This window comes from Capricornis sumatraensis, chromosome 10 (assembly GCF_032405125.1).
Source record: "Capricornis sumatraensis isolate serow.1 chromosome 10, serow.2, whole genome shotgun sequence".
NCBI classification, from domain to species: Eukaryota; Metazoa; Chordata; class Mammalia; order Artiodactyla; family Bovidae; genus Capricornis; species Capricornis sumatraensis.
In genome coordinates, this window is record NC_091078.1 from 90,631,303 (window position 1) to 90,649,391 (window position 18,089).

General features: G+C 38.3%; 1 protein-coding gene across 1 annotated transcript in view; it reads left to right on the forward strand.

Moving 5' to 3' along the window:
• Positions 1–18,089, forward strand: part of ERC2 (ELKS/RAB6-interacting/CAST family member 2) — a 773,878-nt gene that overhangs the window by 437,469 nt on the left and 318,320 nt on the right. The window contains exons 8-10 of the mRNA XM_068983117.1: positions 8,306–8,446; positions 13,168–13,308; positions 17,401–17,436. Coding sequence (XP_068839218.1) covers positions 8,306–8,446; positions 13,168–13,308; positions 17,401–17,436 — 318 coding nt within the window. The remainder of the gene's footprint in view (positions 1–8,305; positions 8,447–13,167; positions 13,309–17,400; positions 17,437–18,089) is intronic.

The following is an 18,089-nucleotide window of genomic DNA, read 5'->3' on the forward strand; positions in this document are numbered from 1 at the left end:
CTGCCTGCCTCCTTTACCTTCCTCCCTCCCTCCATCCCTTCCATTCATCTTTCCTTCCTCCTTTTCCAGCCTTATCCCCATCTCTCTTCTCTCATACTTTGTGCTCTAGCCATGCTGGCCTTCTGGATTCTTAAGTGCACCATTGTTTCCTCCTGCCTCAGACTCTTTGCACACGTTATTGTTGAGCCCAGAATGTTCTTTACTCCCTGCAGATTTAATTCCTCTTCTTCTGGGAGCTGAGAAGCTGTACTGCACAGAGTCAAGATTGTGGATATTGGAGCCAGACTCATAGGTTTCAAATATTAGGTCTGACAGTTAATACTTTGGATAAGTTACTTAACCTCTCGCTTTCTCAGTTTCTTCATTTGTAAAAGAGGATAAAAATACTGCCTACTTTAGTGGATTACGTTGAGGAGAAAATGCATTAATATATGGAAAGTGTTTAGGATAATAGGTATATATTAAGTTATAACTGTTATTATTATTATCAATCATTTCCTTGGGGAAGCCTCCTAGGTAAAATCCTCTATTATGTTTTCATGAATACCATGAATTTCCCAGAGCTCTTGTGACAATCTTAATTGTTCACTTTTTGGTTTTCATGTGATTAATTGGTTTTCTCTGCTAGACTCCAAGCCCAAGCATGCCTGTATATGTATGTTACTTGTGTGTGTTGGCTCACCTTCCCCCAGCGCCTAGTGCACTATCTTCGGGTGTTGATGGAGTGAGCCACCACCATATGACAGGCACTTTTGTGGGCACCAGGGATACAGCAGAGAAAAGAAGTGGTGAAAATCTTGGCTCTCATGGAGGATTCTAATGGGACTGAAGAGACATAGAAAATAAATAAGTAAAACACGCGGACTTCAGAGGGTAATACTTTCTATAGAAGAAAGCAAGCAGAGGGTTCAGGGAATGCTGGGGTGGAATGACCAGGTCAGGTCTTACTAAGAAGGGTGCATATAAGGAAAGACCTGAGGAAAGTGAGGGATGAGCCATGAGCACTTCTGGAGGGAGAATGTACTGGAGGGAATCAAGAGCAGGGGGGAGCGGTGGGTGGAGAGGGAGTATTCCTTGAAGGGCCTTGTGAGAAAGGATGAAAAACTTTGACTTTCACTCTGAAGCGGGTAGGAAGCCATTTGGAAGTCTTAGTTCTGACTGATGTTTAAAAGGATTACTTTGACCAAAAGAATGAAGAAAATCTATTAGGCAAATAGGTCATTCTGATGTTTACTGATTCCTAAAATGATTTATAGTCCATTTCATTCTACCCAAATTAGTTCATTCATTCTCTGGGCATTTTTGTACTCCTACCCGCAGAGGGTGTGTAGTGTGCTGGGCTGGGCACCAGTAGGCCTTGGAGTTGAATTTGCATATTATATCCCCCATCACTTGCTAGGTGTCAAAGAATCAGTATCCAAGAGCAGATGAGGTAAAGTTTGCAAGGATTCTGAAGAAAGATAGCTTGTTTTTGGTTGGACATATCATGAATCAGTGCAATCTTTAAGTAGGTCCATGTTATTGACATAATTATTTTCAAACTCTGAAGCAAAGAAATCTTAAGTTTTGAACTGTGTAAGTAGACCCCATTATGCTGTTTTTCTGTGTCTTTCTCATCATTTCTTGTTCTGTAGCACTTTGTAGGATTTCCCACAAATGCAAGAGGTAATGGGGTCTTTTTGTTTGTTTTGTTTTGGATTTCACACTGTAATAACAGCATTGTTTCCTACTATTTTCCCTGTTATCATAAACCTTGAGGTAATGAGGTCTAGTGGATAGTGGCCTAGGAGCCAGTCTCAGCTCTGCCACTAACTGGGTGACCTTGACAAATAACCCTCACTCCCTGGGCCTCAAATTGCCCATTTGTAGTATGGGGGAATTAGATTAAATAGCCCACTGATTCCAGAAGTCGGTGAATCTTAAAAAAGTTTTATCTGACGTCTATATCAGAGTTACCAGGAGATGTCTGTCAAAAGTATAATTATTAAGCCCCATGTATACCTCCTGAATCGGAGCCCCGAGTAGAGTCGAGAAGTCTGCTCTTCATCACACTCTCTAGGTGACTGTGATGTACACTCTGGTCTAAGAATCACTGCTCTATGCTAAAAATATAGAACGTAAAAAAGCAGCCAGATTTCAATGGCTGTATAGTCTTAATGTTGCTAATAAAATTGTAAGATTACAACTTTAATTTATAAAAGATGAGATTTTATTTGGAAACATAAGATAATTTTTGAGGGAAAAAAAATTTTTTTTACAATTTTTAAGAATTTAGTATCAAAACTTTCTAGTAGTAATTTTGTTTATAAAATTTGAGTGGAAGAATGTTGTTTCAAAAACTATGAATGATTATGTATCCCTTCTGCAGTCTTTCAGTGACATTGTCAGTCCATTTGTACCCTTGATTTCTTTCTCCAAATATACAGAAATAAACTTACACCATATTCTTTTTCATATCATGTATTCTTGGCAGGATTTTACCCTTTTTCTCCCTACTGAGATTTGATTTATTCTAGTTTAAGTTCCCAAACAATTCTTGAATCTGAAACTACTCCTTTTACTTAAATGCACTTCCTCTGAGATTTAAGGGAGGCCAAGGAAGGAAATCTGGGGGTCTATGGGAGTCTGGCCCTCTCGAACTGTCCCCACTACTTGATAATTGCATCACATGGAGCAAATCTGTTCTCCTCTCAGTACCTTATCTTCAAAATGTACATTTAAACTAGCTGACCTGTGAACTCCACTATCTTTTGGAATTACCTTGACAATAATTATTCAGTTTGCCGATCCACAGTCTCAGGCATGTAAAATCTGTACTGAACTGTACATGAGGAATTGAGAACTTAGATGCCATGTAGGGTCAGGCAGGGAGCAAAACTGAGGGAAGTGGATTTGGTGTTAAGCAGTTGGGACTGCTGGTGACTGTGACAAGCTGGAGCATCGCTGACTTAACCTCAAAATGTTCAAGTTCAGATTTTAAAATATGATGCTCAAGTTGAACAAAATAGCTCTATGGGGCAGCTTTGGTGAGTGAGCTGTTGGTTTCCAAACCCTATACACATCCTACTTTTAGCCTTTTACCTGATAAAGAATAAATGCAAACACAGAGGGAATTTTCAAAAGGTGCCCAAAATCAGAACATCATGTATTTGAAAAACAGACAAGACAACTTGATAGGAATTGGCAAATTTTCCTGTCAGGGGATAAAGAATAGTAGATTTATTTTTAAGTGTTTATATTCTAGTGGATATCAAACTTCTATATGTATCCAAAATAATCTTGTCATCTAGAGCAGGGGTCCCCAACCTCTGGGATCTAATGCCTGATGATCTGAGGTGAAGCTGATATAATAATAATAGAAATAAAGTGCACAGTAAATGTAATGAGCTAGAATCATCCTGAAACCATCGCCCCTCCCCCCACCTCAGTACGTGGAAAAATTCTCAAAAATGTTGGGGACCACTAATCAAGAAAACTTCTTAAAATATAGTTCCCTGGGTCCCATATCCTAGTGATTCTGATTCTGTGCTCTGCTGTGGGGCCCAGGAATCTTTGATTTAACAAGGATGACCAATGATTCTGATGCAGATGTTTGGAAGGCCATACTTTGAGAAACAGTAACTCCATGCTCTTTCATTTTAAAGATGGGAATTGGGTTCAGTGAGGTGAAATGACATGCCCAGAAATGAAAACTTGGGACCTGTGCAGCACTGTTCTATTCTGGTCCAGTGTCTATTCTGGGCCCTGGGTAGACGTCATTAATCAACTGTGACACCAGTTAAGTTCTCAGCGCAGCACTCTGGGAAGCCACCTGTACCCTAGGCTGGCCCTTGATTGGGACTTAGTTGCCCTCCCTGGGTTATCCCAAGACCGCTCAGCTCATGGGTGATGGAATGGGACTAAACTCAAATGTTCTGGTCTTTGTGTTTGACAGTACAATCTCTTTCAGTGGCCTTTCCCTCACAAGTTCCATTTCTATCCACATATAAATTAACAGATCCTCTACAACAAGACATGGTGCAAAAAAGAAGTGATTAACTGGAAATTGTAGACTTATAAGAATATTTAATTATTTGCTGTCTTTTGGCTGATGAATAGAACCCATTAGGCACTAGTCACCTTTTATTATTATTTCACCCCAGGGAATGTATTATTCCTTTTAATTTCCCAGAACTTATTCAGATATGCAGAGTGTGTAAAAAAAAAAAAAAATCATGCCCCTTAGTGAGTTAAGATTGAGTATGACTTAGCTCCAGGACTGACACACAGAAGCTCATGGAGCCCCCAGTATTTATAAAGCCACATGGCAGATAAGCAGTTGAGACAGCCAGATAGCAGAGCTGGAGGCCACTGCCATGTAGTTCCCATCCAGTGATAAAGCGCAAACAGATTAGACCTGTGCACAGCCAGATGGGTGCGCAAGGAACACTTGCCAATGCAAATAAGACTAAAACAAGAACACATTGTTGGAATTTCTGCAAGTTAGCTGTTAATCAAGTAGATCATGGCATATTAAGGCCTTTTAACACATGTTTTTGACATCTGGCCCTGCGTAGCTGACGGTTAAATTAGTTTTGTGATTGACGGAGAAATATTTTGTAGTATTGAATCATCAATAACACTTAAAAACATTAAACTGCTTGCTGATTTGCTTTGTTATCAATGCCCAGTCAATAGTACAAGTACTTAGAGCAGATCAACCTCATTTCCAAGTGATGCTGTCACCTTCTGAATGTTAACATGCATACTTAATTTTATTTCCCTTCTTTGAAGACAGGATGACCCCTAATTTGAATTCTTGTTCCTTCCCTCAGCTTTTTTAATTGCCTGTTGTATGCCAGGCAATTTGCTCAGGCCTAAGTCAAGAGAATTGTAAGATTTGAATGCTTCCCTTTGGAAAGCTAGGCTGAGGGACTGATCATGCAATAAGCCTGTCTAGTGGGAATAAATGCCACGTGTTCTGGCTAGAGTGATTACTGGGAAAGTTTCTAAATAGTGAGTTGATGTGAGCAGTTTGGTCAGGGCCTCCCTGGTAACTCAGTCAGTAAAGAAGACCCAGGTTCGATCCCTAGGTTGGGCAGATCCCCTGGAGGAGGAAATGGCAACTCACTCCAGTATTCTTGCCTGGGAAATCCCATGGACAGAGGAGCCTGGTGGGCCACAGTCCTTGAGGTTACATGTGTTGGATAGGATTTAATGACTAAGCCATCACCACATGGTCAGTTTGGGGCTTTAAAAATGTCACTCCAACACTATGGGGTGTAAGTGACAGGATGGAGAGGGTCTGCCTACTGGGTGACCAGTTGTGAGGCTTTGGCAGTAGATGCAGGCCAAAGGCAGTGTGGGCTCAATTGCTGAAATGGTTAAAAGTCCTTGAGAGATTTCCTGTGCACTGAGACCATTTCCTTCTTCCATTTATCACATAGTCATTGACTCCCCCATAATACAGATGAGTAAAATAGGATAGTAATGAAATCAAGAAGAAACAAATACAGACAATTAATAGAATCATTTATGCCATTTCAACCCACACTGTTGTAATAATATATTTCATTTTAAGGTGTTTTTAAATAATTAAAAACAACAGTGGTATTCTTCGCCCCTTGAAAGCATTAGACATATAAATTATTGTCATTGGGTTAGTGCAGTTGCTTCCCTGTGCTGTGCTGTGCTGCGCTTAGTCACTCAGTTGTGTCCAACTCTTTGTGACACTGTGAACTATAGCCCACCAGGCCCCTCTGTCCATGGGGATTCTCCAGGCAAGAATACTGGAGTGGGTTATCATTCCCTTCTCCAGGGGATCTTCCCAGTCCAGGGATCGAACCCAGGTCTCCCGCATTGTTAGGCAGATTCTTTACCATCTCAGCCACCAGGGAAGCCTAAGTACTTACCTGCTGCTGCTGCTGCTGCGTCGCTTCAGTGTCCGACTCTGTGCGACCCCATAGACGGCAGCCCACCAGGCTCGCCTGTCCCTGGGATTCTCCAGGCAAGACCACTGGAGTGGGTTGCCATTTCCTTTTCCAATGCATGAAAGTGAAAAGTGAAAGGGAAGTCGCTTAGTCATGTCTGACTCTTTGCGACCCCATGGACTGCAGCCTACCAGCCTCCTCCATCCATGGGAATTTTCCAGGCAAGAGTACTGGAGTGGGGTGCCATCGCCTTCTCCAAAGTACTTACCTGGGGGATCTTAAATCATAGGCCAAGTGTTCAAACTAACTTCCCTCTACATTAAACACTGAATTTTTAAAAGCTGTGTATTTTATAATTATAGTTGTCTTACGTATCAGGCTTTGTCTTCTACTGTATAAGAATATAAATAACAATATTCTTTTTTTAATTTAATGTTAGTTTTTGGCTGTGCTGTGTCTTCATTGCTGCACATGGGCTTTCTCTAGTTGCAGCGAGTGGAGACTACTGTAGTTGCAATGCACATGCTTCTCACTGTGGGGGCTTCTCTTGTTGCAGAGCATGGATTCTAGGGTGAGTGGGCTTCAGTAGTTGTGGTACATGGGCTTAGTTGCCTCACAGCACATGGGAGCTTCCTGGATCGGGGATCAAACCCGTGTCCCCTGCATTGGCAGGTGGATCCTTAACCACTGGACCACCAGGGAATTTCAGAATATGAAAGACAATATTCTTAAGAATCATTTTTGCACCAAAATTTTTTAACATGACCATCTAGAAGAAAATCCAAATAGGTGTTGTATAATTTGACACAAGTTTCAGAAATCTAACTCAAATTTTACCTGAGCAGAATTTTCCTTAAAAAAAAAAAAGTTCTTATTTTGATATCAGAAAGATTTCGTCTGTTTGGAAAATATATCTACCAGAGTAATGTTTTTATTTAGACATAAAACTTAAGGGCAGTCAGGTACTCAAATCTCCCTGAATGACTTGTGTCTGTTGCAGTGTGTTCTCTTGGGCGTGGCTAAGACTCAGACAGCCCTGGGTGTCAGGGCAGGTCTTCTGTTTCAGAGCTGGGTCACCTTGGATGAGTCAACTGACCTCTCTAAGCCTGGCTTTCCTCCCCACTACTCTGTAACCTGTACTCCTAGTTCAGATTGTACAGATGTGATGAGGACTAGGTGAGATTCTAGCAGTGTTTTCTTTTCTTTTTTTTCCTTTTTGAGAGTTGTGAGTTAAGTATTATTTGTGGCAAAATGAGGACTGTAGCCCAGGAGAACAGTACCTCAGATAGCTCTGAGAAACTCTAGCAATGTTTTTGAGTCTCTACTGATGGCCAAGAAATCGTTGAAAAAAACTTGGAAGTAAATAATCACTTGCATAATGAACTTAATACTTATTTTGTATCAAGTTCTCATTGTGAGTTCAGCCTTATGTCCTTGAGGGTCTAGGTCCTGCCCCTCTCTGATCCTCTTTCTCACAAAAAGAGTCTTCAGAAATCAAGGAAGGTTATTTGACATCAGATGGGAAAGCCAAGCAAAGAGGGTTGATCCAAGAGTTTGGTTCTGTGTCTTCCTCTTCCTCATACAAGGGTTTGAGTTTTGGTGCATGAACCTCATTCTCCTGGAATTGCTCTTGGAAATCCCTGATACCACCATGAACTGGAGCACTGAGGTCCATGACAACCTTGTGGTACTACCTTTGGTTAACAAGCTGAAAGCTGCGGTTGACTGTCTTTCCCAAATACTGTTATGCACAACCTCTCTTCACAAACGCAATTTTGAATACCTTGTGTATGTTGAGTCCAGTACACATAGGAGCATTTCTTCTGTGTATTGCTTCTTTTTTTTAATTTTTTAAATTATTTTTTTAATAATTTATGGGATTTATTAATCTATGTTACAAAACTGATCCTTCAAAAAAAAGACAATAGCATTGGCAAAGCTCAGTGGTGCCTATCAGTAACTACTATTTTTGTTTTTGTTTTTTTCCAATTATAGGACATTTTATTTCTTTAATTTTTTTCTTTTTTTTAAATTAAAATTTTATTTTTTTACTTTACAATACTGTATTGGTTTTGCCATACATTGACATGAATCCACCACAGGTATACATGAGTTCCCAACCCTGAACCCCCCTCCCACCTCCCTCCCCATATCATCTCTCTGGGTCATCCCAGTGCACCAGCCCCAGGCATCCTGTATCCTGTATCAAACCTAGACTAGCGATTCATTTCTTACATGATAGTATATATGTTTCAATGCCATTCTCCCAAATCACCCCACCCTCTCCCTCTCCCTCAGTGTGTATTGCTTCTTATTTCATTCTGTAGCATGCCTTGGCATGCACACTGATAGAGTCTCACTTGTTTTTTCTCTTTAATTGGGCAATTGCCTCACAGGAAAGAATCATTGAGCGTTTGAAAGAACAAAGGGAGAGAGATGATCGGGAAAGACTAGAAGAGATAGAATCATTCCGAAAAGAAAACAAAGACCTGAAAGAGAAGGTCAATGCTTTACAAGCTGAGCTGACGGAAAAAGAGGTGAGTCCGGAAAAACAAGTGCACCACACGAGTGGTCCTCATCAACCCACATCCATGTAGCTCAGGCAGACTAGAGACTTAGTTTGAGGGACTGTGTGAAGACTTGGGGGATCTAGTTACCTTTGCTTTATAAAGCGCTCTGAATTTACAGAACAGTATTTCCTGTGACTCCCTTCATCCGGTGATGCTCTGTGCATATCTTCTGTACTGTAATAACCACATATAAGGTAATTCCTTGAAAGTTTTCCTGCTGTCTTGCCATCTTCATATGGCTTGGAGGATCTCATGACCTCTTGTTTGAGATAACAAGAACAACAAAAGCACTGACAGTAATAACAATAGCTCCAACTTACTGAGGGCCTGTTAGGTACTAATCCTTGTGTTGGGTGCTATGCATTCATCTACAATTCTCAAATGAATCAGTCGACACCCCCAGGTTAGGAGATGTGGTACCATGCTGGGCCCATAGGAAAAGGTTGTGGCTGCTCAGTCTGAAACAGTATTTTAATGCTAGTGCAAACATGAGTACAGAATACAAATCTCATCTGCATTTATAATGTCAAACAACCTGCTTTAAAGAAATTTCTTGTGTGGTGGCTATGAAAAGTACCCATGTACTGAGGGTTGCCTATAACCCCTTCAGTGTACTTAGCAGTGCTTTGGTGAAGTATGAGAAGCAGTAATGTGCACATTATTTTCTCCAGTCTCCAAAACCCTGAGATACATGCCATAGTCCACAATTGGACACTTCATTTTATTTGCAGAACATGTTTGTCTCCTTTATGACACGTTTGTTCTTTTGCCCTGTTGGATTGTATCCCAGCATAGTTGCTAATTTCCCAGCTCCAGAGCGTCACTTCAGCCCTTGGATTTTGGTAATTTTAAACCTGATGTGAAGTCAAGTGGGCCTTGGGAAGCATAACCATGAACAAATCTAGTGGAAGTGATGGAATTCTAATTGAGCTATTTCAAATCCTAAAATATGATGCTGTGAAAGTACTCCACTCAGTATGCCAGCAAATTTGGAAAACTCAGCAGTGGCCACAGGACTGGAAAAGGTCAGTTTTCATTCCAATCCCAAAGAAAGACAATGCCAATTAATGCTCAAACTACCACACAATTGAACTCATTTCACATGCTAGCAAAATAGTGCTTAAAATTCTCCAAGACAGGCTTCAACAGTATGTGAACTGTGAACTTCCGGCTGTTCAAGCTGGTTTTAGAAAAGGCAGAGGAACCAGAGATCAAATTGCCAACATCCACTGGATCATCGAAAAGCAAGAGAGTTCCAGAAAAACATCTACTGCTGCTTTATTGACTATGCCAAAGCCTTTGACTGTGTAGATCAGGACAAACTGTAGAAAATTCTTCAAGAGATGGGAATACCAGACCACCTGACGTGCCTCCTGAATAATCTGTATGCAGGTCAAGAAGTAACAGAACAGGACATGGAACAACAGACTGGTTCCAAATAGGAAAAGGAGTACGTCAAGGCTGTATATTGTCACCCTGCTTATTTAACTTATATAGAGAGTACATCATGTGAAATGCCAGGCTGGATGAAGCACAAGCTGAAATCAAGATTGCCGGAAGAAATATCAATAACCTCAGATATGAGGATGACACCACCCTTCTGGCAGAAAGCAAAGAACTAAGAGCCTCTTGATGAAAGTGAAAGAGGAGAGTGACAAAGTTGCCTTAAAACTCAACATTCAGAAAACTAAGATCATGGCATCCAGTCCTATCACTTCATGGCAAATAGATGCGGAAACAATGGAAACAGTGACAGACTATATATTTTTTGGGCTCCAAAATCACTGTAGATGGTGACTACAGCCATGAAATTAAAAGACGCTTGTTCCTTGGAAGAAAAGCTATCACCAACCCAGAGAGCATATTAAAAAGCAGAGACATTGCTTTGCCAACAAAGGTCCGCCTAGTCAAAGATATGGTTTTTCCAGTAGTCATGTATGGATGTGAGCGTTGGACTATAATGAAAGCTGAGTGCTGAAGAATTGATGCTTTTGACCTGTGGTGTTGGAGAAGACTCTTGAGAGTCCCTTGGACTGCAAGGAGGTCGAACCAGTCCATCCTAAAGGAAATCAGTCCTGAATATTCATTGGAAAGACGGATGCTAAAGCTGAAACTCCAATACTTTGGCCATCTGATGCGAAGAACTGACTCGTTTGAAAAGACCCTGATGCTGAGAAAGATTGAAGGCAGAAGGAGAATGGGACAACAGAGGATGAGGGTTGGATAGTATCACCAACTTGATGGACATGAGTTTGAGTAAGCCTCAGGAGTTGGTGATGGACAGGGAAGCCTGGAGTTCTGCAGTCCGTGGGGTTGCAAAGAGTCAGACATGACTGAGTGACTGAACTGACCTGAAACAGATTAAAATACTGTCTAAATTAGGAGTCCAAGAAGGAAAGAATTGATCAGAAATAGGAATTTAGTGGAAGCTTAGAAGCAAAATTTATGTTTTCCAAAATTTAAGTTCGCTAGTTTTTAGAGAAGACATTATTTTTTATAAGATTATCATTCTTTGATATATAAAGAATGTAACAGCTGCAGAGTCCATAGTTCCTATAGTTAGTATGAAAGAAAAGGCACTGAAGCTTCTGTCTCATTTACAGTTTTCTTCACAGATTCCAAATGTTATTCCTGTGTTTGCACCCTAAAAGCAATATGTATATTTATATGTGCTTCTAATTGAAAAGAGATTTTGATGACTTGGTAGAGTGTAAACTTTAAATGAAAATAATTTTGTAAACACTGGTTACATTGTATGAATTTCAGACAGGCACTTCTGTGCACATTTATTGTTCCTGTATAATAATGTGCCTGCCACTGGGCTCAGTATGTCAGTCAAGCTTCCATCAGAAAAACAGAGCTGCATTAAGAAGTTTAATCATATTAAGAAATTTATTGCAGGAATTGACTTACATAGTTATGGGGGCTGGCTAAGGAAGTCCAAAATTCACACAGAATTCACACAGAAGGCAGGATGGGCTAGAAACTCTCAGACAGAAGCTAATGCTTTAGTGGAAACCTAGTTCTGCGTCTAAGACCATTCAGTTGATAGGATCAGGACCACCCAGATTATGAAGAAGAATATTCTTTACTTAAAGTGAACTCATTGATGTTAGTCACATCTTCAAAATATCTCTACAGTAACACTTAGATTGGTGTTTGATTGAGTAACTGGAGACTATGGCCTGGCTAAGTTGACACATAGAGCTATTAATATTACACCTGGCAATTTAAAATTTATAAAGGCAAGCAATTTTTATTAGCAAGGAACTTATAATTTAGTTGGGGTGATCATAGTTTTCACCGTGACAAAGTATGTGGATTATACTGTGCTTAATTGCTCAGTCATGTCTGACTTTTTGTAACCACATTGACTGTAGCCCACTAGGTTCCTCTGTCCAAGAGGTTCTCCAGGCAAGAATACTGGAGTGGGTTGCCATGCCCTCCTCCAGGGGATCTTCCCAATCCAGGGATCAAACCCAGGTCTTCCACATTGCAGGTAGATTCTTTACCATCTGAGCCACCAGGGTTATAAGGTCCTTTATTATTTCTGTGGAAGTTACATGAAAACACCATTGAAATTGGAGTTGGAAACCTGGGTTTGAGACATATCTCCCATTAATGGCTTGAGAACCTTGCTGAAGACAAGGCCTCATGTGAGCTTCAGTTTCCTGACCTGAAAAATGAGAATGGCTAGCCTGTCACTCAGAGAGTTGTTAGAACTTGGATTGCTTGCTGGGTGATTGTGGTGGTATCGTCATCAATATGGTTATTCCAGTGCTCATTATGCAGTAAAGTATTAGACCACATCATTTACTAAGAAGCTGCTGTTTGCTTGGTGTCTTCCTAGGCGTTGCAAATGGATATAAAATAAATGCATCATGTCTGGTTTTGGGTGGAACCTGAACATTTTAGTTACATAGTTAGATGTTGCTAACCATTCCATGTTTGCTGGTAGACATTGTCCTCCTAGGTAGCAAAGTTGTGTACTGTGATATATGCAAGTGTTATTTCTTTACCTTTTGGAATTTGTACTATACAGGGAACCTCTTGGTTTCTGGACAACTTGGGTAACCCCATGTCTGAGTTGGGGGGATTCATTATATTCCTGAATCTGGATTTACAAAGGCCTAAGACATAAAATTTGCTCTGAATTTTTAAATAAATTTACCTTTGATTCTGTGGGAGATGTTTGAAGTAACATTGGTCATTTTTCTGCTAAAGAAATGGAATTTGATAAAGACTTACTTGGATTCTTCTTTTATACATGATTTGCCCTTTTGGGGGAGAAAAGCATTAAAGTTGGTATTTTCTTTCATATTTTTCTTAGATGCTGAGCCACCTGACAGCAGTAAATGTAAACGGAAGGTTCAGGGTGTCTGTTTTGCCATGATGTGTAAAGACTACCTTGGGACTTAGATCATTAGCATAACTTTGAGACATGAAACATGCATTTACTGACCACACCATTTGGTCACATTTGACTCTACTGCAATTAGATCCTGCTCGCTTCTATAAACTTGGCCAAGTTTAATTTCCTGGCCAGAGTCAACTATTGTTACCTAAGTAAGACTTATTTACCCTGTCTGTCTAATGCACACTTTATTGCTATGTATGGAGTCAGTGTATTAAAATTGAAGACATTGCTAGTAGAAATTGCATACTTACTGGTATTCTTTTCCTTTCAGTCTAGTTTAATTGACCTCAAGGAACATGCATCTTCGTTAGCCTCAGCAGGGCTGAAAAGGGACTCCAAATTAAAATCTCTAGAAATAGCCATTGAACAAAAGAAAGAAGAATGTAGCAAATTGGAAGCACAGTTAAAAAAGGTAAGTGATATCTAAGGAAAAAACATACTCGTTTTATAATAAATTGATAAAATAGGAAAGGAAGAGACATTTTTCAAAAAACAGAAACCCCGTATCTTTTGTCATCTGCTGATAAAAGGATTAATTAAGCAATCTTTAGTCCTAAGAAGTCTGCATCAGATCTGTCTCTGAATATGAAAAGTTATCTTAGGTTTCCTGTCTGGGGCAAAAAAAAAAAAGCTTGAGATATAGATGAAAATAGTAGTAGAAGTGAAAAATATTATAAAGATCAGCTATTACTCTCTGGGCAAATCTCAACCATAAAGAAACATAAGTGTTTTACAGTAAATGTTTTCAATAAGTCAAAGAATCCAGGAGCCCTGTTATACATTGATAAACTTTTACTACTTTTCAGTAACAGGTCAGTTTTGGGGGAGAGGGGACTTTGCAGAAGTTTACCCAACAGTGTTAAATTTCTAGAAGTTGGTGAAAATAGTCAAATCCCTGGAAGCAGTATGGATTGACTATTTCTACTTGACCAGAAATGGCCTTAATATTTAAGCAAGTTTATATGTTGAAGAAAACAGTAAAGAAAACAGGGTCTTTGCATTGCAGCATTAACATGTTTTCTCTGAACTGGACATTTTTGTGGAGTACATTTCCAGTCATGCATCCTTCCTTTGACTTTTTCCTTGTGTTGTTTGGTACGTCTGCATTCATTGTTCACGTAAAACTCATAACATTATGAGTTTAAGCATTTTGTTTCCCTTTGACAATTATAAACTTATTCAGAAGAGATGATAAGAATCTAAACAAACAAACCATATAATAAAGTGTGACTATGTATAATTCATAGCACACTGAAATGGGGATTCATTTGCTAAAGTTATAAAAATATATGATATGGATAATAGGGATGTGAAAGCATCATATATCTGTGGAGAAATTATTCTGGATATTTAAAAACTTAATATACTATTTCATATGCATGATGCAATGTATAACTGAAATGTGATTATTCTGTGTTCATGTCATCATAGAATTTTAGGAAACTGTCATGAGGTTCCACACTAATCAAGTCCCCTTAGCAATACAGAAAAAGATAAATATATGGATCAAATCTCTTTACAACAAAAGAGCAAGAAAATCTTTTTATTACAGTCTATTTCCTAATCTGCTCATCATCTCACTTTTTAAAAGTGAAGTCTATTTAAGCAGAAATCTCAAGCAATAAATAGAGTTTAAATTGCCCCTTTGAGGGTGTTTAAATGGCGATGGACTTGGCTGTTTATGCATTGGTTGTATGATATATATTCTTGACACATATATGAATGTGTTCTGCAATATGTTATACATGCATATGCATATCAAGAAATGAACCTATGAATGGTACTTTTTATATAATGAACATGTTTGTGATCATAAAGCAGACTCCAAGATAACTCTGTAAGAGAATTTTGTTGGCTCCTTGTGGTGGTCTTTGAGTCATCTCACCTCACTTTAAGTATGCTAGGTCCTGAAGGAGGACTCCCACTACACCTGGGCATGAAAACTGCCTTTCATCAACTCTGAGGAACCGTTATGGAGTCAAGGGCATTCCACATATTATGTCTTCAGATACATACTTGACCCCCTCCGTTTTAGTGTAAGGGATCTGTGGAACTGGAAAGCCTCTTAAAAGTAAGAGTTTCATATATTGATGTTCATAATTTCCATGAACATGACTTAGCTAGTTTAATAGGTGAACATCTGTACAATTCAACTTAGTGTCTTTCAACATAGTTTCAGTTAAGCTGAAAAGTCAGTGAAAGCATGTGATTTCCTTAGACTTTCAGATAGACACCATATACTGAAATTTGTAGCTCAAATCTGATAAATATTTTAGTATTATTCCTGACAACATTTTAGCATTCTGCCACATCACCAGGAATAAAGTAACAAATATGGTTATCTTGCTGTAAAGGACCTATTTAATTTATGAAAAGATAATTTATTTCTAAGTATATACTTGTCTTACTTACATTATCTCCTACATGCATAGTACAGTGAGATTAAATAAGGTAATTATAACATAAATATTTTTATACCTAACCTGCAGTAATTATTTTGTTATTTTTGGCCCTCTACATCAACTAAATTCAAAAGTTTAAAATATTTTTTCTAGTAGCCTTTAATTTCTGCTAATAAATAATTCTGTACAAACCTCAAGTACCCATCACCTTAAAAAGAATTGAAGTCTACATGAAATATTTGAAAATATAAGCCAAAAATTTGTGAATATACATATATACACATCATTTACTCATGGAAAAATAAGCAGCTATAAAAGCTTAAGGAGTGTCTGGGCCTCCTTTTAAATAAAAGGGTATGTGACTTGTGAATAAAATATAAAGGGTTACTAAATGAAAGCTGAAAACATAATAGTTTTATTATGTCATAAATAAACCATGAGTTCCCAGTGGAGTTTTGCTCAAGATTTGTGAGCGCTCAGGTATTTTTGCCATAAAATCTATACAACATTGGTGATGTGTTTAGCTGAACAGAAACCTTGTCTGCTAGTGACAGTGGAATCCAAATTGTGATTTAAATCTGCAGTTGTCTTATAAACAATGCTAGAAATTGGTTAAGATGAGTTTTTAACAGAAAAGTTTGTGGAGGACATTCATACATGCTTTTAACTCTTTACTGCACTATGTCAATTTAAGACATTTCCAAATAGTTTGTGTTGAAAATGGTTACTAAAGGCAGAAAAGGAACTTCTTACACATTCCATCCCACCTCTTAAAAACAGCTCCACACACCTGGTCAGCCAGATTTCAAACTCAAGGCAGCTGCCAAAGTAAGGCCTGTGAGCACTATGGCACTTATAACCACCCCGTGTCTATAGAGAGCTCTCTCTCACCGTCAGGCAGCAAGGTTATCAGGATATATTTGTTCCTTCCCCATCTTTCCAGTTTTGTCGATGAACTCCAAATTTGTTGTTGGAGTTTCACTTGTAAGGAAATCTTTACTCATATTAGTGAGTATTTAGTGTTCAATATGTAGACATAAATTTATCTTATATGACTAGAAATCATTTCAGAAGCAATAGAAATTCAGAATGCCATGATTTATGTTATTTAAGTCATTTTCCAATTAATATCATCTTTGAAGAAGGTATTTTTTAAAACCACAGTAAAATTATCATTTACTTCATCAAAGTTGAAGAAAAATAAATTCTTGCTCTTCAAAGGAATGTCTTGGCTTAAAGCTTACAGTGTTTCACCTTCTACCCCTTGACATTGAGTCCCAAATTAATGATGCAGGTATTTAAGATCTATAATTTGAGGATGCTATTTAAAATAATATTTAGTACCTTTAAATCCACAAACATTTATATCTTTTCCATAAAACAGAAGAGCATTACAGATTCTAAAGGACTTGGAACATAATAGGATAGACACTGAAAACTGTATTTTTTAATTATGAACTACTAGTAGGAACTGGTAATAGACAATGGGTAATACTGTATTTTGGTTCCCTTTAATCTTCCTACTGACTTAATTCTTTTCTTTTCCCATTTACTGTTAATCCTGTAATGTCTTGCTTACTGATATTTTGCTATTGCTAACCTGCTGTTTGCTAATCTATATTTTTCTAAAGTTAGACTGAATAGAAAAGTCAAGCTTGTGTTAATATAAAAGAAGAGCTATAAATTCAGTGATAAGATTTAATTAATCTTTTATTATTACCATCTTTGAAGTTCAGGTAATAAATTGCAGGCTTGGCCAAGAGCACTTCTTCTGATTCATTGCTAGAGGCCAGCACTTCATGTATCATCAAAAGTGGACAGCTTTCTTTATTTCATGGGTTATTTAACTTGAGAAAGGGAAAGTAACACAAACCTTAAATTTCTTATTCCAGCTATTCTTTTAAAGGAGCCAAAGTCAACATTTCTATTTCCCTAGAGCCTCTCACTTTCACTGTGGAATGTTTAGAAACTGAAATTTCTTCTTTTTTAACCACCAGTTTGTCTGTGCAAATGCACTGAATTTGTTGAGCTAATGCTGTTTTTCTGGATCTTTCCTTCTTTCCCTGTCTGTGCTTCAATGCCTCCCCAACTTTGCAATGTAGCAAGCTGAGCAGTTGTTCAATCAGATGTACAACCCAGTAAGTCATTTCTGAAAGTTCCCGCTGTAACATATAAAAGCATGAGGATCCATTGATTACATGTCACAGTGTGCCATATTGGGGAAGTTTTGAAATATTTATGAATCTCTTCCCATTTTCGTTCTGTCAAAAGAAATGACCTGTTCAGGGGCCATTGCCATTTCTTTTGTCTGTGAAATTTAAAAATTAAGAACTCAAGGAAATATTGCCAGCTCTGGTATTACCTCTGTCTTAACTCTAAGGTGATAGAAAAACTTAGGTCAGCTGCAGATCTAGGCTCATGAAATCGTTCCCACATTTTTCAAACAGAGTTATCTATGCCAAAAGGAAAAACATTTGTAAAATAGCAAACAGCTCAATGTATGTTATATTCAAGTGATAGAAGTTAAAATAGATTTAAATTTTAAAGTAGGGCTATGCCCTTTGAGATTGCTAAATGCCTAACATTATTATGGGTTTTGCAAGGGTTAAAAACCTGTTATTTGAAAACAATCTAAAATATACTCTCCTAATAACTGTAACAGTTTTGATTATAGCTTAATGGTAGAAAAACAAAAAACAGGTAACTAGTAAAAATATGTGTAAAATAGCCCAGATACCACTGCTAGCTTTTTGTTTGTTTGTTTGTTTGTTTGTTTTTTATCCTAATGACA